We start from the raw sequence: 18903 nt of genomic DNA on the forward strand, positions 1-18903 counted from the left end.
ATTCAAATTCTAGACCGATCCACTTTTGGAAACAACCCCACAATCCACTTCTTTACCCCAGGAGGAAGAAGAAGGAACATCATCTCCCATGGACCTTGGCGATACAGAGACAGCATCCATACCAACTCCTCTTTCTCATACAGACCCGGATGAATCAAAGTCTGTAACGGCACAGGGAGCAAACCCAGACTGTGGGGTGGACTCGGAAAGGCCCATGTCTGAGTCAGAGCCACCACCTCAGATACTATGGGAATCACACCCTGCACAGACGGTGTCTATTTCTCCACTTCCTAACATAGACCCTGAGGAATCAGAGTCAGTTCTGAAGCTGGAGACAGCCCCATGCCCTGAGGTGGACCCTGAAAACACAAACTCTGACTCAGTTCCATGTCAGACACAAGAGGAATTCGACTCAGCACAGAAACCATCAGAGCAGCAAGATCCAGTCCCAGGTTTGATCCTGCTGACTGATCTCTCCTTTCCAACTGTGTCAGAGACAGCACTGTGTCTAGGACCACAACTAGACCCATGTGACATGAGGGGCTCTGAGGATCCCATATCTGCTTTAGAACCACCTCAGATAGATGAGGAACCAGACCCTGAGCTGGCATCTATGCCCAGGCCTACTCCTCATCTTCACATAGATTCCAGAGAGCTAGAGGCTATGCTGAAGCTGGGGCCAGACCCAAGCCCTGACACAGACTCAGAAAACCCAAGATCTACAACAGAGACACCGCCTGAGCTACAAGGGGAGCCCGACCCAGCCGAGCAGCCGGACACAGCATTGACCTCTATGACTGAATTGGAGGTTGACCTGGCCTCTCCAGCTGTATCATGTTCAGTGTCATGTGTTGGCCAACCAGACTTGTGCAATGGGATGCGATCTGAAAATCCCATGCCTGCCTCAGAGCCACTTCAGATAGAGATAGAAAAATGTCCTAATCTGGTCCAGATACAGTCTAATGATCCTCTCCCTCACCTAGACTCCCAGGAATTTGAGCCGGTGCCACCTCATAAATCCGACCCAGCACAGACAGGCCTACAACCAGAACAGCCAACCCCAGTCTCACTGACTGTCAAGACTGAGCCCGGTCTCTCTTCTCTGGCTATATTGTATCCAGCGGCATACATTCGACAAGAACCAGGTGTAGAGACTCTTAAGTCTGACTCACAGGGGAGGGACAGAATCCTTGAAGGCTTCCACCTGCGATGTCTCCAACCACAGTCTCAGTCTCTCCCATACTTTCCACCCATACAATCACCAACATATTTACCCGTACGACCTCAGCAGTCTCCATCCATATCGAATGGCCCTTGTCCGGTGATCTGTCACTCAATACTTATCCCAAGCTGCCCTCCTCTGGATCTCCCACCAGACTTTCCTTCATATCACCCCCAGATGAACCATAACTGCCCTCAACCAGGCCCTAATCGCCCCTCACTGACCCCCCAACCGAGGACTAATTTCCTCTCACTGGCCCCCCAGCTACGCCCTAACCACCTCCAACCACCACCGGACCTTCAGCTCGGCCCAGGCTTACCCGGTCCTCTCCCTGGTTCTATCCCCAGCCAGACCCCACCTCCCCAGGCCTGGTGTCGCAGCGAGGGCTTCCCCTCCCGGGGGATGTTTGAGAACTACAGGTGGTGGCAGAACCTCCGGGACATGGCCAGCAAAATCTACCCCGACAGTGGACCTGACGCAGAGGCCCTGGCCTGCTTTTTCATGTGAGTTTTGGGGTTGAGTCTGAAATGGCACCCTTTTCCCTATGTAGTGCACTATTATTCATAGAGCCCTGGACAAAAGACTGGGGTGGCAGCGTAGCCTAGTGGTTAGAGCATTGGACTAGTAACCGAAAGGTTGCAAGATCAAATCCCCGAGCTGACAAGGTACAAATCTGTCGTTCTGCCCCTGAACAAGGCAGTTAACCCACTGTTCCTAGGCCGTCATTGAAAATAAGAATTTGTTCTTAACTTATTGCCCAGTTACATAAAGGTAAAATATATAAAAAACGGAGTGCCCTTTCCATCCCCCTTTCCCCTAACTATTCTTGTTTAGCTAGTTTTTATGTAGACTCTTGCTCAGCGACTTGGTGCTGTGTATTGTTTTGGTAATACAGTCTTTATTACCACGTAATAACTGAATATAAATAGAAACCTTGTATCTTATTGACCTTTTATTTACATTTTTTCACTGTCACTATGCAGACTCACAGGGCCCTACACACTCACACACACAGTGTCACTCCAACACACACACACAAACACCATCATCTGCTCACTCACACATAATATGCATTTATACTGACTCTACACACATGCACACCCACTCACATACAAGCTGCTGCTACTCTGTTAATCTTATATCCTGAGGCCTAGTACCCTTACCCCTATACATATCTACCTCCATCACTCCAGTATTCCTGCACATTGTAAATATGGTATTGGAACTGACCCTGTATATACTAACTTCTTGTGTTCTTGATATTTTAATATATTGTTTTTCTTCTACCTTGCTATTAATAGTATTACACTGTTATTGATTACTGCATTGTAGGGTTTTGAGTTTGCAGGAAAGACATTTCACTGTACTTGTGACATTAAAACTTGAAAACTAAAAGTCTCTGAGTAGAGGACCTGTGAGTGAGAGTTGTAGAGGGTTTTGTTACGTTTTTGGCTACATAGTTATTGACCGTGCTACCCCTAACCCTGTGTGTGTGTGTGTGTCTTCAGTCCAGTGATTCGTTCCCTCTGTCTCCAGTACCCCTCACTCCTCTTCACCCAGGGCATCAGTGTAGCGGTGGGAGAATGGAGGAAGCTCTCCAACTACGACCGTATGGAGTACTACCACTTGGCCCAGAAGTGAGTCCACAGTGTGTGTGTGTGTGGTGCGTGGTGCGTGTGTGCATGTCAGTCAGTGTAAGGGCTGTCTTCGTCGTCAGATGAAACAGAGAAATCATCGTCGGAAAAGGTGGACCAATAATCAGCGGAGTGAGTGTTCATATTCAATATTTAATTAATAGAAACACGAACGGCAGCCTACAGTTCTGCTAGGTACAAAACTAAACAGAAACAATTACCCACAAAACCCAAAGGAAAAACATGCTCCTTATGTGTGACTCCAAATCAGCAACAATGAGCTTCAGCTGTGCCTGATTGGGAGCCACACACGGCCCAAAACAAAGAAATACAAAAACATAGAAAAAGGAACATAGAACGCCCACCCAATGTAACACCCTGGCCTAACCAAAATAAAGAACAAAAACCCCTCTATGGCCAGGGCGTTACAGTCAGTCAGTGTGTCTGTGTGTGTCCTCACAAAACACAAGATGTCATTCAACTTTGGCACAGTTTTTAAGACACAACTTTTGAAAGAAATGTTAACACTGACATGCCATCCAATTATTACCCTCACAGTTTGTACAGTTTTGTAACTCCCATAGCTCTGCACCTAAAGAGCAATCTGGGATTGGTTCATCCATTTTTATACTTATATTGCCATTAATTCCATCCTCCAGATGGCTCCTTTAAATGTGCTTTTCGTGTTAACATCAACAGAACGTTCTCCTCATAAAAGATGGAATGTTTGATTAGATTATGAAATAAGTGGGTAACTGCATCATTGTGGAATTACATTGGAGGCTACTAACAAAGATACCCTACTGAAGATATAAAGATATGAATCATGTGGAAAGAGTTTATTTATCAATTTCGATTCAATTTACATTAGTAGTTTCAAGTCTTAATGTCACGTGCACAAGTGCAGTGAAATGCCTTTCTTGCATGTTCTAAACCCAACAATGCAATAATCAATATCAATGTAGTACTAAAAATAACACAAGGTAGAACAAAAACACATGAGAACTAAAAACAAGAACACGAGAAGTATTTAAGCTATACTGAACAAAAATCTAAACACAACATGCAACAATTTCAAAGATTTTACTCAGTTACAGTTCATATGAGGAAACCAGTTAATTTAAATAAATGCATCAGGCCCTAATCTATGGATTTCACATGACTGGGCAGGGGTGCTGCCATGGGTGACCCTGGGAGGGAAAAGGCCCACCCACTGGGGAGCCAGGCCTAGCCAATCAAAATTAGTTTTCCCCCACAAAAGGGCTTTATTATAGACAGAAATATTCCTCAGTTTCATCAGCTGTCCGGGTGGCTGGTGTCAGACGTGTAATGATCATGCTGTCTAATCAGCTTCTTGATATGCCACACCTGTCAGGTGGATGGATTATCTTGGGAAATGAGAAATGCTCACTAACAGGGATATAAAATTGTGTGCATAGAATCTGATAGAAATAAGCTTTTTGTGCTTATAGAACATTTCTGGGATCTTTTAATTCAGCTCATGAAACATGGGGCCAACACTTAGCATTTTTTACATTTTATTTAACCTTTATTTAACTAGGCAAGTCAGTTAAGAACAAATTCTTATTTACAATGACGGCCTACACTGGCCAAACCCGGACGCTGGGCCAACTGTCCTATGGGACTCCCAATCACGGCCTGATGTGATACAGCCTACATGCTGCATTTATATTTTTGTTCAGTGTATATATACAGGGTCTGTTCCAGTACCATATTTACAATGTGCAGGGATACTGGAGTGATAGAAGGAGATATGTATAGGGTTAAGGTGACTAGGCATCAGGATATATGATAAACAGTAACAGCAGCGTATATGATGATTGTATGTGTGTGTGTGTGTGTGTGTGTGTGTAGAGTCCTGTGAGAGTGCAAAGAAAAATGTAAATACAAGAGTCAACTCAGATAGTCCATGTAGTCATTTTGTTAGATATTTAGCAGTCTTATGGCTTGGGGATAGAAGCTGTTCAGGAGCCTGTTGGTGTCAGACTTGATGTACTGCTTGCCGTGCAGAAGCAGAGAGAACAGTCTATGACTTGAGTGGCTGGAGTCTTTCTTGGCCTCCCTTTCACACCGCCTGATATAGAGGTCCTGGATGGCAGGGCGCTCAGCCCCAGTGATGTACTGGGCTGTTCGCACCAGCCTCTGTAGCGCCATGCAATCGAGAGCGGTGATGTTGCCATACCAAGCAGTGATGCAGCCAGTCAAGATACTATCAGTGGTGCAGCTGTAAAACTTTGAGGATTTGCGGGCCCATGCCGAACCTTTTCAACTTCCTGAGGGGGAAGAGGCACTGTCATGCCTTCTTCACGACTGTGCACGTGTGTGTGTGGAACATTTTAAGTCCTTAGTGATTTGGACACTTTGGACACAAGGAACTTGAAGCTCTCGACCCGATCCACTGCAGCCCAGTCGATGTGGATGGGGGCTTGTTCTACTCCCCCTGTTTCCTGTTGTCTGCGATCAGCTCTTCCCTCGATCAGCTCCTCTCTCTCTAGTATCTCTGAATGTAATTAGATTACAGACACTGTCACATAGCTTGTCAAAACATGCTCTTAGTGGCCCTAAATGCCATGGGTGCATCCTAAATGGCACCCTATATCCTATATAGTGGTAGTATATAGTATACACTTCTTTTGACCAGAGCCCTATTGGCCCAGTCAAAATTAGAGCACTATGCATGCGAAACGTGAGAATGGGACGACCTGGTAATTGATGCTCAGTTTCTGGTTGTTTCTCATAATATTTTACCAATAAAGTAGTGCACATACATTTTGATCACGTTAAAGTATGTTGGGGAATAGGGTGTCATTTGAGGTGTCTTGTGTGTGTGCTTGTGTGTGTGTGTGTACTTGATCAACTCTAGATTCGTGGAGCTTGAGGTGGAGGAGGTGACAGCTAAGGAAAGGTCAAAGGTCATACAAAGGTCACCGTCAGGGACAGGTCAGAGTGGAGTCCAGGCTGAGTTGAAAGGTCAGGATTCCTGCATGCTAACTACCACTGAGAGGTCACAATAGGTCACCAGCAATTTCACAACATTTTCCGGATTGACTAACCTTCATGTCTTAAAGCAATGATGGACTGTCATTTCTCTTTGCTTATTTGAGCTGTTCTTGCCATAATATGGACTTGGTTTTTTACCAAATAGGGCTATCTTCTGATGGGCTGAAACGCATTAAGAAGGAAATAAATTCCACAAATTCACTTTTAAGAAGGCACACCTGTTAATTGAAATGCATTCCAGGTGACTACCTCAGGAAGCTGGTTGAGAGAATGCCAAGAGTGTGCAAAAATGTCATCAAGGCAAAGGGTGGCTATTTGAAGAATGTCAAATATAAAATATATTTAGATTTGTTTAACCCTTTTTTGGTTACTACATGATTCCATGTGTTATTTCATAGTTTTGATGTCTTTACTATTATTCTACAATGTAGAACATTTAAAAAATTAAGAAAAACCCTTGAATTAGTAGGTGTTCTAAAACGTTTGACCGGTAGTGTATAGTTAATTATCTATATAGTTAAAGTGATTAACCAAAAAGTGAATGAATCATTTGTATCAATGAATGAAGCCACATGGTGTGGAAACTTTATGATCTCTCTCTCTCTCTTTCTCTCCCTCTTTCACTCTCTCCCCCCTTTGCAGGTTACACGGGGAAGAGCAGTGCCACCACATCAGCCAAAGAGACAGAAACCAAATGCAACACCAGAGTTAACCAAGCCAAAGACAAAACTCAGAGGGCCACTAAGAGTCGCAGTGGTCCTAGAGTGCCCCGTGGTCGCCGACTAGGGAAAGTGGACATCAAGGTATTGACAAAGTAGCTGGAAGCTAAACTTGTAGGATATAGAGACTGTCCCAAAATGACCCAGTCACTCTTGTCAGATGTTTTAGTTGCAGTTAAACTTTATTGAGTTGGCATGGCCGTGTAGAAAGTTAAGCAAAGGCAAACAATTTGTCTACTTCCCTTAAGGTCCTGGAGGAACGTGCCCTCGGGGAGTACACGGCAGCCATGGAGGCCCTCCTTATTGACCCCACCGGGGTCAGGGATGGGTTAGAGGTCAGAAATCAAGAGGAAGAGGGGGATGAGAAGAAGAATGATGAGGAAGAGGAGGGAGGAGGAGACGGGGAAGGCTCATTCACAGAGTACCTAAATGAGCTGTGCAGTCAGAAGGAGTTTGTCACTAAGGTAATGAACAGACAAAGGAATTGATGTGATGTATATTTTTCTTACAATCATAAGCATTTCCTGGTGGATTCTGTCTTTTCAGTCTTATAAATCATATAATTGGATGATGGATTTTTAAGGTAACGAACAACAGTTGAGAAAAAATATGAAAACTGCACACTGCTCTTGCTGGTATCCCTGCTCTTTATTAAGCTTTACGTATCGGCCTCAAGGCCTTTGTCAGAGCTTTTTGTGAGTGTTTGTAATTTGCAACCTTACTTACCTTACTTGCTCCACCCACATCCGTTCAATGCACCGAATGGGGTTGGAGTCATGGGAAAATAAGCAAATGTTACCAAATATAACAATGTGCATTTCATAAGTATTCTAGTAAAGTGTATACATAAAACATATTAAAAAAGTATCATCTAAAGGCGTCTCTTTTGCACTTACATGTACAGACAAACCATTTGATACGAAAGTAGATCTGTTTAAATTCTTTCGCAAAATTAAACTTAAACGTGTTTTCCCAAAACACTATTTCTGGAATAGAAACCCAACAAAGAACTGTTACCCATTTTAAGACCAAAAGCAAATTCTGTCCTATGGTTAACAACTCCTCGATTAATACCTATTGTCGGTTAGTCGAACAAGAAGCCATGTCAGTATACGAGAAAAACAAACCATATTCAGAAGAACCTCACCAGGACCTCACCAGGACAGAAGCAGCCCTAGCACACTATTTGAGAGACAGAGATACTAACAAATACCCACCAACAAACTTTATTCTGGAGCTGGCAGAATATGTTTTGAAGTATAACTATTTCAGGTTTGATGATGAATACTACCTACAAACGAATGGAACATCAATGGGCTTCACATTCGCTCCGAGCTATGCTAACCTTTATGTGGGTCTTTTTGAAGAACGTTTTGTTAACAATGCAAATGAAAATCCATTATGGGAATAAAGTCCTGAAGTGGTACCGATATATTGACGACATTTTTTGCATATGGGAAGGAACGGGAGAAGAGCTGTCAGACTTTATGGCACTACTCAATGACATTGACCCCAATCTCAAATTCACTATTGAACGTGACACTAAACGTGGTCATTACCTTGATATGTGGATTGAGAAATCAAACGGAACCCTGTTTACCACTCAGTACAGAAACTAAACGTACATAAATAGTATATTACAGAGAGACAGATTCCACCCTGAGCCATTAAAAAGAGGACTTCTAAGAAGCCAGTTTTTCAGACTTTGCCTTATATTCCACTCCACTGAGGACTGTCTAGAAAAAGCAGTGGAGATGCGTATAAGGTTTCTAAGAAGAAGCTACACTCCACAATGTGTGGATGAACCTCTTCATTTGGCATTAGGGAAAACACGAGATGAACTGCCACAAAAAAAAACACTAGAGCGAAAGAACACTGTAATGTTCACCACCACATATACTTTGAACTCGCGCAAAGTGGGAGGTGCTGTTAATAAACACTGGCATGTTTTATCATCGGACCCAGGTTTTCCAGCTGAATTTAAGAACCCAGCACTTATTGTATATAGGAGAGGTAGCAATTTACGCGACAAATTGTTCCATGCCAACAGCCAGCCACAAAAGAAAACGAGCCAGGCTCCTTTACGCCCTCTTCTGAACAGTAGCTATAAAAGGTGGCGCACGGTGCAACAATATGATGAGGTGTGAATATTTCTGCCACCTACATACAGGAAAACGGTTCCAAATAAATGACATTATTATTATGTGCTCCACCACCCATGTTATCTACATTATTAAATGTCCACATGGACTGTGTTAAGTAGGTAAAACCTCTCGTTCTCTCAAACAGAGAATTAGTGAACATAAAAGTTCAATCAGGAGAAACGACAGGAATATCCAGTCGCAGTACATTTTAATGACCCGAAAACATGACATTTCTACCGTTAGATTTTGTGGCATAGAGAAAGTTAAGATATCAGACAGGGGAGGTGATATAAATAATACTCTGAGCAAAGAGAATGTTTTAGGATTTCCACCCTCCAGACATTAATTCCTAAAGGTCTTAATGATGAAATGCCTGTATGACATGTTATAAATGTGAACATGAATTAATGCCTCAACTTCAGATGACTCTGACGTTTTTCTAGCGCTGTACCCGATGATTAATGAAAACTTAGTGATGGGTCATGTCCTCATTGTGGTTTTACAGACGTGTTTAATACGTTTTATGTACACACTTTATTAGAATACTTATGAAACGCACATTGTTGGTAACAGTTGCTCATTTTCCCTCGACTCCAACCCTATTCGATGCAGTGAACGGACGTGGGTGGAGCTATGTCTACATAAGGGTGCAAATTATAAACACTCACAAAAGCTCTGACGAAGGCCTTGAGGCCGATACCAGGGTTGGATTAAATGCGGAAGACACATTTCAGTTCAATGCGTTCAGTTGAACAACAGACTAAGTATCCCCCTTTCCAATACGTAAAGCTGAGTAAATAACTGATACTATCAAGAGCAGTGTGTGGGTTTCTTCTTTTTTCTCATCTTATTCAACTGTTACCATGCACCTGCATCAAAGATCGCTCAAATGTGCAAGTGCCTTTTGAATTTTGAACGAACAACAGTTAAAATAATTGATGTCACTTTTTTTATTTTCTTACACAGATCAGTAGTGGATTTTGTCTCCTAATAATCTTTTAAATAGTATAATGTGCTGGTTTTATTTTATTTGACAATTTAAAAAACATGTTACACCTGGCAGCAGCTACATTTACCAAAAACTGTTGAGGGTATAAACCAGAGGAGGCTGGTCGGATGAGCTATAGGAGGACTGTCTCATTGTAAAGGCTGGAATTGAATTAATGGAACTGAGTCAAGCATGTGATTTCCATGTGTGGTACCGCTTTCCATTCCTGCCATACAATGAGCCCGTCCTCCTATAGCTCCTCCCACTAGCCTCTGATGTAAACACAATAAAGTCAATAGACTTGTTTTCCATTGTGGTCCTCCATCCGTTGTGCATGATGTCACTGTTTCTTTTTCACACATGATAAGCTAGTATTCAAACAACAGTTTAATTCTGTCTTTCCTGTAGGTTGCAGCAGTTGATATCTGGGGTTTTGATACCACCACCCCTCTGTGTTTCCCTCACAGGTCGGAGCAGTGCTGGATCTACAGTACCTGTCCTCTCTCCTCACCTCAGACCCCGATACCATCGACCTCCTATCACAGGAGGAGGCACAGGTGTTACAACTATCTCTCAATAAAAGTCAAACAAAGAAATGCTTTGATGTAGCCTATTTCATTGGTGTGTCTCCTGTCCCTCTATCCTCACAGGTGGATCAGGAGATGCCAGACGTACCTGCCAGTGTTACTTGCAGTGACCCAGAGGCCTACACTACCCACACTGCATCTGAAGGCTGTACTGCACAACAACAGGCCCCATCACTCACAGAACACAGAGAAGCTCTGAGCCCACCTATGACATCATATGAATTACAGTTCGAGAGGCACTGCATGTCTATGTCCACCAGTATTCATCATAAGAGCCGTTCAACTCCAAACTACGATAACCACAATGCACCTGACCATGGGCCTCCATTGTTCATACAGACTCAGGACGGCTGTACTGTTAGTTACCTCATCCCTCCTACTTCTACCTCTTCACCGTCTGAAACTTTCCGACTGGCAACCTCACAGGACGGCTTGTTTCAACTTCAAGGACCCTGCCCTCCTCCTCAACCTGGGATCAACTACTCCCACAATGCACCATTCCCATTGCCCGCTCCACACCTCCGAGCCTTCCCTCTCCCACCTCTACCTGTTAGTCACAAAAATTACAACTACCACAACGCACCACCACCGCAAGGGTTTTTCGTCCTACCGGAAAACTATTCCCCACACCCTATCCCTATGGCAGGCCAGGATGCATTTCAGATGTGTCCTCCACAACATTCCAGGCACTTTGTGTTCAGTGAGGACAGCCCTGAGGGTGGACCCTTTGTGTTTATTCCAATGGGAGATTACGTCCCCCACAATGCACCACTTCCGATGATGATGATGAACTCCCCCTCCCCATTTCCTTTCTCGGAACATCAAATCCTGAGTTATACTCCTAGTAACCAGACTTCCCAACAGACACAGTACCATTATCCAAACAATACTATTGCTGTGACTGATGTCTACTATCCCCCAGGAGCTTTGCCTGTAGAAAATGAAAACAATCAGAATATTTATGTACCGACTGGGCCTAATACAGCCTATGAAGCTATATTGTCACATGGTAGCTCGTCAATAGAACTATCCGCCACCATCTTGCCTGTTGTGGGCAGCAGTGGTCAATATAGAACAGGACATTCAGCCTCAAACTTTGTGGTTCAGGAATCAAAAGACCCACTCTCAATCACTTCAGTCCTTGACCTCCAGGGCGGTCCTCTGCAAGGGGATCTTCTAGCCTCCGAGCCCGCCACATCCTCAACCACATCTGGGGTACTCAACAACCTGCACTGGATTAAGTCCGATCAACAGAACTACAACCAGTCAGGTCAACAAAACTACAACCCCCGGAACGAGGCAAACTTGTCAGTCCCCTTAAATATGCGTAAAGATGGGTTAACCTTCACGATCCTGCCTCTGGAAAGAGAGGAAGATGGAGTGATGGAGGGAATGAGTGAAGAAGAAGAGGACTCGGGCGACTCCACCGCGGGGCAAGTGGGGGACGTGCCGAAACAGGAGGATCTGGAGGAAAAGAAAGAAGAAGAGGAGGGAGGGAGAGAAGAAGAAGAGCAGGGAGGGAGAGAAGAAGAAGGAAGAGAAGAAGAAGAGGGAGGGAGAGAAGAAGGAGTAGTACTATCCCCCATCCAGACATATCCTTTCCCCTCCCCTCCTCCTGTCTCGAGTCTAGGCCCGCCTACTCCGATTGCATCCCCCAGCCCTTTCCCTCTGGCGGCCTATCATGGGGGCAGGAGGATGTTGACGGAAAACCCGCCGTTCCGCCCCCCTAACCTGAGATTCCTAGCCATGGCTGCCCTCATCCACTCTGTCTCTTCAACGCCACCGGAGGGCCAAGGAGACGACAACAAGGACGAGGGTCAACTGAACTGGAAGCCCCAGGACCCTCGCCCCTTTCAGCTGTCTCACCCTGCCCGGGACAGGGACAGGGTCACCCCCCCTTCAGGCCATGGGGATGGGGATACCCCCTGCACCGAACCCATCCAGTCCTTCATCATGGCTGTCTCCTGCTCCACCCCTAGAGACGACCCCTTCCTGGATGCTCACCTGACAGGCTGGGTTAGGGACACCCCGAACCCGGCAGGTGAGGGAGATCCAGAGCCTCTACCTCTATGGGCCCCTGCCTCTCTCTCAGACCCCACTGAGGAGCCTCAAATTGGGGAAGGGAGTCTGGAACACAGGCCTCAGCTGGTGGAAGGTCCTAGACTGGATGGGACTAGGAGAGGAATGGAGGTGGAGGCAGCTGACAAGGGAGGTGAGGAGGAATGGAGGGTGATAGACACTTCGTCATTTGACGGGCCCAACACTGAAACATCTGATAGTTTCAATGCTAAAACGTTAGACTGTGTGAATAGTTCAGCTAGAGATGGCAACAATGCTGTAGCTTCAGACATGCGTATCAGTCCTCAAGCTTCAGACATATGTATTAGTTCTCAAGCTTCAGACATGCGTATCAGTGCTCAAGCTTCAGACATACGTATCAGGTCTCAAGCTTCAGACATGCGTATCAGTCCTCAAGCTTCAGACATGCGTATCAGTCCTCAAGCTTCAGACATACGTATCAGTTCTCAAGCTTCAGACATTCGTATCAGTCCTCAAGCTTCAGACATGCGTATCAGTCCTCAAGCTTCAGACATGCGTATCAGTCCTCAAGCTTCAGACATGTGTATCAGTCCTCAAGCTTCAGACATGTGTATCAGTCCTCAAGCTTCAGACATGCGTATCAGTTCTCAAGCTTCAGACATGCGTATCAGTTCTCAAGCTTCAGACATGCGTATCAGTCCTCAAGCTTCAGACATGCGTATCAGTTCTCAAGCTTCAGGCATGCGTATCAGTCCTCAAGCTTCAGACATGCGTATCAGTCCTCAAGCTTCAGACATGCGTATCAGTCCTCAAGCTTCAGACATATGTATCAATCCTCAAGCTTCAGACATGCGTATCAGTCCTCAAGCTTCAGACATGCGTGTCAGTTCTCAAGCTTCAGACATGCATATGAGTTCTCAAGCTTCAGACATGCGTATCAGTTCTCAAGCTTCAGGCATGCGTATCAGTCTTCAAGCTTCAGACATGCGTATCAGTTCTCAAGCTTCAGACATGCGTATCAGTCCTCAAGCTTCAGACATATGTATCAGTCCTCAAGCTTCAGGACTGGACCGTGCTAACGTTAAAGCATTAAATAGAATTGATCTTAAGGTGACAAATGTGTCTGAAACAAATCCTCCAGACAATGTCAACACTCAGGCAACTGACAGTGCAATTGTTCAAGCAACAGACACAACCATCACTGAAGCACCTTGCGCTACTAACTCTGGAAGTTCAGCCACTGTTAACGAAAAGCTAACAGACGTGATCACTGCCACCGAAGCCTCTGGTATCACTGAGTCATGTGGTTCAGCTGGCGGCAACAAACCGTCGCCAGACTCTCCTGCTATTGACTGTGTGAAAGAGTTCGCTGACCTCAGTACAGTTCCTATTATCACTCAGGTGGACTCAGACACAGAGAGCTCACCGCCATCCATAAGCAGCACAGATCTTGGATCAACCCTACTGTCAGACTGTGTGAGTGAGACAGTGGAAGAAGCCTATCCTAGAATGGAGGAAACATGGAACCAGCCTATAGAAGGGGTGAACTTGGATGAGTCTATGTCCGATAGTCAGGCTCCCATACCTGGGCTGCTCCACCCTCACTCTGCCTGGGATGAGTCCACTCCACTCCCCCTGTGTCTGGATGCTACTGGGGTCAACAACGACCAGCTCCAGTCATACATGCCCAGGGACAGCACAAGGGAGACGGCCAACATCTCTACCGCACACACCCTCCTCACCCTGGGGCAGGTTGAGGTGGAACACTCCCTCACCCCAGCGTCTCGTGGAAGTGCAGAGACCGAGACAGAGGGAGAGACAGTTTTGGGTGGCACCGAGGGACAGATGGAGAGTGATGTAAAGAGAGAAAACGGGGTAGAGACAGGAGAGGAGGCTGAGATGGAGAGAAAAGAGATAAAGCAGCAGAAGAGAGAGACTGAGTCAGAGGTAGAGACCACCCAAACTGGTCAATGGGCAGATGCAGATAGAGAGAATACAGAGATGGGAGAAAGAGAAGAAGAAGAGAGAATGAAGGAGAGGAACGAGATCGTTGGAAGACTTGAAGAAACGCCAAAGGCGAATCCAAGCAGAAACAGCAAGAGGTCAACTAGACATCAGAAACAGAGAGAGAGTAGACGCAGGAAAGACACCATGAAAACAGAAGAGCGGAAGAAAGAAATAGAAAATGAAAAGGAGGTAGTAAAGAAAATGGAGAAAATGGAAACGAGGGAAGTAGCAGTTAAAGAAGAAGAGGGGGATGTGATAGCAACCGAAAACAAGATGGAAGAGAAAACAGAGAAAAAGAAACAGAGCCAGTCAAGGAAAGGACGAGAGAGACAAGCTGTGAATAGAGAACAGGCCGAAGAGAAGGAACAGAGGAGTGACAAAGAGGTGCAGACGGCATTCAAGGCTGCTACTGCTCCTAATATTAACACTGATAAAGTCAAGGTGACACTGAAAGAGCCTCAACAACATCAAGGCCAGAAAACGGAGGCAGACAGAGAGACGTTGGAACAACGGGACGAGGCAAAGGATAAGACACAAAAGCCAGGTACCATGACAGGACCTATGATAAGAGCAAGGAGGAGTAGCAAAGCTGCAGAGAAGGGGAAAGAGGTGTCGTCGAAAACGGCGAAGCAAGAGACAGAGAAAGAGGATGAGGCAAAAAGGACAGAAAAGCCCCGTTTTATCCCAAGTCCTATGATAACCACAAGAAGGAAGAGCAAAGCAACAGAGAAGGAGAAGCCGAAACCAGGAAACACAATGAATAAAGTGACATCTGTAGAGATGGATGAAGAAGAGGACGAGGGAAAAGAGCAAAGATCTGAAAGGCCCAGTCCTTTAACTCCTGTGACAAGAAAGAAAAGATCCACAAGGGAAAAAAGGAAACCAAACACAAAGAAAGAGACAGGTGGCGAGACAGAGAAACAAAGGGATGAGATAGAGGAGAGGACTGAAAACCCCTGTCGCATGACTAGTACTGCGACAAGCCGTATGATAACGACTAGAGGGAACTGGAGAGCTGAAGAGTGTAAGAAAGAACAGAATCCACGCACGGCTAAAAAAGAGGCCATGGCTACTACCCCTAATATCTACACTGTTAAAGAGAGGGAAGCGAGAGGGAGAGAAGAGAGGGAGGACGTACCAACCTCAGGGAAGGTGACGTTGAAAGAGCTCAGTCCTATGACAAGAACAAAATTGGGAAAGAACGACGTCGAGAGGAAAGACGAGAAGGAGCCGAGCACAGCAAATATGGAGATAGATGGAGAGAGCGAGAAGATTGAGAAGCCTAGTCTTAGAAGTCCTGTGACTAGAGCAAGAAGGAAGGATGTAGAGGGAAAGAAAGAGGATAAACCAAAAACAGCAGAGAAAGAGACAGGAAAACAAGGGAACGAGACAAAGGAGGAGAGGACTGAAAAGTCATTTCCTATTCCAAGTCCCATGACAAGAACGAGGCATGCTAAAGCCGTAATGGGCAGGAAGGAACAGAAGGAAGAGTCCGCAAACACTGCAGAGAAGGAGACGGGGAAACAAGGGGACAAGGTAGAAGAGCAAGTGACAGAAAATCTGAAAAGTAAAACTGTCGAGGGGGAAGGGACTATCGAGAATGATGCATTCGTAACCAACAGGGGTCTAAACCGTAAAGGAATGAAAAGGAAGGCGGGAGAGAGTGGGGATATGGAAGGGAAGAAGGGAAGACAAGGAGGGGTTCAATCTAAAGAAGGGAGCCATTTAGGATTAAAAAAGCTTAAAACTAAAAACAGGAGAGGACTTACAGAGGAATCCACCTCCTCTTCCAAAGCAAAAATAGAGAAGGTAGAAACCGATGCTAAGATAACGGGAAACAGAGGGACAACAGAAAACAAAATAGAGGTAAAGACCATTCCAGCATCCAGAACCAAACACAGTGAAGGGAAAAGGGAGATAGAAACAGTTCTGTCCCCCGTAACTGAACGGAGGACAGGAAAAACAGAGGGAGGAAAAAGAAAGGGAGAGACCCTTCATCCTCCCATCCCAGCCACGCTCAGTAAAGTGGAGGAGGATGAACCAACACAGGCAGAGGGTCACACATCTGACGAGAAGAGAGAGAAAGTGGAGCCCAAGAGAAAGCAAGAGATAGACAGAGCGAGAGAGAGATGGAGCCAGAGAGTAGGTAAAAGACAGCGACTGAGTGAGAAGAGAGGGCGGAAGGAAGGATGGGAGAAACAAACTTCAAAGGAAAAGGAAGAAGGCGTCTTTAAAATAAGGCTACAATGAAACAAAAGGAGTCCGATGTATATATGTAATATTCAGTTTAATAGATTAAATGTAAAATACAATATAAAATCCTGAGAATAGTAATTTACATATTCATTTGGTTTGTATATTTTGTTCTTTAAAACAATACAAATTCACATACCACATCCCATTTCAAGCAGTACAAAATAAGACAGACACTCTTAATTTTATTAAAATCGTATTACATTTATAAATAACAACTATCGTGATACTATTTTTCCAGCATCTTGACAGGCAGATCCAGAGAATTGTGTAACAATCATAGCTAGCTATGTAGCTATGTACATTGTAAACAAGTCTTAAAAGACCATATATAACCCATCTGAAAAACATTACGCACTAGTTTACTATGAGTCGTTCCCTTCGATTTGTTAGAGAACAGCGTGTTATTTTGGCATTACTGTTGAGCTGCCTTAGGTTTTTCTTCAACTTCACAAAATGGTGTAAGCCCCATTAGAAATAGAATTCCTAGAAGGGGATCCCCATTCAAGTCGATGTATAACCGGCAGCCATTTTGTAAGTAAGCCCACCCATATAGATGAATCTGTAATAACTGCCCAGTCCGTTCTAGGAATTCTATCAGTATGCTTCAGAGTTCCTTCACTCAGTCGTTCTTCTTACTGGGCAGAGGAGAGCCGTTATCAGCCGTTTTGTAAGGCAAGGCCGTTCTGTTGTCGCTAGGCGATCCTACATTGTTGTTCCCCGCCTTCCCTTTGGTCAGAGGAGAGGATGGTGGTGTGGACTCCACCCCCCCAGGTGTGAAGTACTCGCTGATCAGTTTCTGATAGGTGGGGTGGGTGGTCAGCACTCTGAACAGGTCTTCTGTAGAGATACAACCACGTAGCATTGCAGTTCCAAGGGACAGTGGGACGAACAACGGGACATGGCTTTCTCAATTCATCTTTCCTCGATTCCTTGCATCTGCTCTCCTTGACTCCTTCTCATTGGAGAAAAAGGTCATTGGAACTTCGAATGCTGTTGAGAAGGAGGCGAGGAGATGGGTTGCGAGGGATCGCAGAAAGACGAATTGAGAAACAGCCATAACTAGGGTCAAATCACAGACTTGGTTTGTGCCCAACAAACAGGCAGAGAAGTTTCTAATACACCACTAATAATCAAGATAAGTTTCAAGTTATTCATGTATTTCAATGTCAACATTGTTAATGGATGGGTGCCTGGGCTTACGTTCGGTGGGCGCTCCTCTCAAGGACAGTTCAGTGTACAATTCCTCTGTGTGGTACTGAGGACTCCCCACTAGCGCCCCCATCAGGTCAGACACGTCCACTGCAGTCAGACTGCCACTACACTCTCTGTCATACAGCTGCAGACAGTTTACACTGGGTTCAAATATATACATTTATGTAAATATATACTGTCTATGTAAAATATATTCATGTAGTTTATATAAAATATATTCATGTAGTTTATAGGTTAAAGCGTCCTCTTTATACCGTAGTAACCGGACGTACTGCCTGGGTGCCAGTCTATTTCTACTCCCTTGCCAATTCCTTATTGAATTGTCATTCCAAACATGTTGGAGTTGACGAGCACTAACCAATCTGGGATCCAGGCTACGTATAGTACATACAGTTATAGGTTCAAACGTATAACTTCATATCGTACATACCAAGTTTAACATGTATACTCTACACAAACATGTATACTCTACACAAACACTGGGGTTCTAAATCTACTCTACACAAACACTGGGGTTCTAAATCCACTCTACACAAACACTGGGGTTCTAAATCTACTCTACACAAACACTGGGGTTCTAAATCTACTCTACACAAACACTGGTGTTCTAAATCTACTCTACACAAACACTGGTGTTCTAAATCTACTCTACACAAACACTGGTGTTCTAAATCTACTCTACACAAACACTGGGGTTCTAAATCCACTCTACACAAACACTGGGGTTCTAAATCTACTCTACACAAACACTGGTGTTCTAAATCCACTCTACACAAACACTGGGGTTCTAAATCTACTCTACACAAACACTGGGGTTCTACATCTACTCTACACACACTTGGAGCAGAACTTACAGTGAATGCAGTGTGAAGGAGGGACTTAAATCCCAGAAGCCCGGAGACTGATGTCACACTTAAATAGATCTGTCTGAGGTCCACCATGTCATCCTGGAACACACACACGTACTGTTAACACATACACACACACAGAGTATGCAAAGTACACAACACCAAGGAATACTTAAGGAAATCTACTACTTCAGTACTCGACACAGAAGCACACACACACACACA

General features: G+C 44.8%; 2 protein-coding genes across 7 annotated transcripts in view; one reads left to right on the forward strand and one right to left on the reverse strand.

Moving 5' to 3' along the window:
• Window positions 1-16833, forward strand: LOC115194576 (uncharacterized). Of its 2 annotated transcripts, none has more exons than XM_029754387.1 (7): window positions 1-1725; window positions 2731-2859; window positions 5741-5847; window positions 6520-6680; window positions 6845-7060; window positions 10196-10285; window positions 10379-16833. In XM_029754387.1, exons 1-7 carry the CDS (start codon window positions 89-91, stop codon window positions 16610-16612), a joined length of 8574 nt encoding a protein of 2857 aa, XP_029610247.1. In that variant the 5' UTR covers window positions 1-88; the 3' UTR covers window positions 16613-16833. The 2 variants fall into 2 exon arrangements, with proteins under 2 accessions (XP_029610247.1, XP_029610248.1); XM_029754388.1 differs by having other exon boundaries at window positions 1649-1725; window positions 2759-2859.
• lpcat4 (lysophosphatidylcholine acyltransferase 4) overlaps window positions 16631-18903 on the reverse strand; it is a 13297-nt gene continuing 11024 nt past the window's right edge. For 2 of the 5 annotated variants that reach the window (XM_029754393.1, XM_029754392.1), the window contains exons 11-13: window positions 18685-18777; window positions 17819-17954; window positions 16631-17570 (exon numbers count right to left, since the gene is read on the reverse strand). In XM_029754393.1, coding sequence (XP_029610253.1) covers window positions 17311-17570; window positions 17819-17954; window positions 18685-18777 — 489 coding nt within the window. In that variant the 3' untranslated portion in view covers window positions 16631-17310. Of the gene's footprint in view, window positions 17609-17818; window positions 17955-18684; window positions 18778-18903 lie in introns of all 5 variants that reach the window. The other 3 variants (XM_029754395.1, XM_029754394.1, XM_029754396.1) reach the window with 2 other exon arrangements.

Source organism: Salmo trutta, chromosome 5 (assembly GCF_901001165.1).
Source record: "Salmo trutta chromosome 5, fSalTru1.1, whole genome shotgun sequence".
NCBI lineage: Eukaryota > Metazoa > Chordata > Actinopteri > Salmoniformes > Salmonidae > Salmo > Salmo trutta.

Bases quoted from the DNA above. Each gene is read 5' to 3' on its own strand.
- LOC115194576 (XM_029754387.1), top strand. From the start codon at position 89: ATGGACCTTGGCGATACAGAGACAGCATCCATACCAACTCCTCTTTCT. The intron at 5,848-6,519 runs GTCAGGATTCCT...CCCCCTTTGCAG, and splicing joins AGTCCAGGCTGAGTTGAAAG to GTTACACGGGGAAGAGCAGT. The intron at 7,061-10,195 runs GTAATGAACAGA...TTTCCCTCACAG, and splicing joins AGAAGGAGTTTGTCACTAAG to GTCGGAGCAGTGCTGGATCT.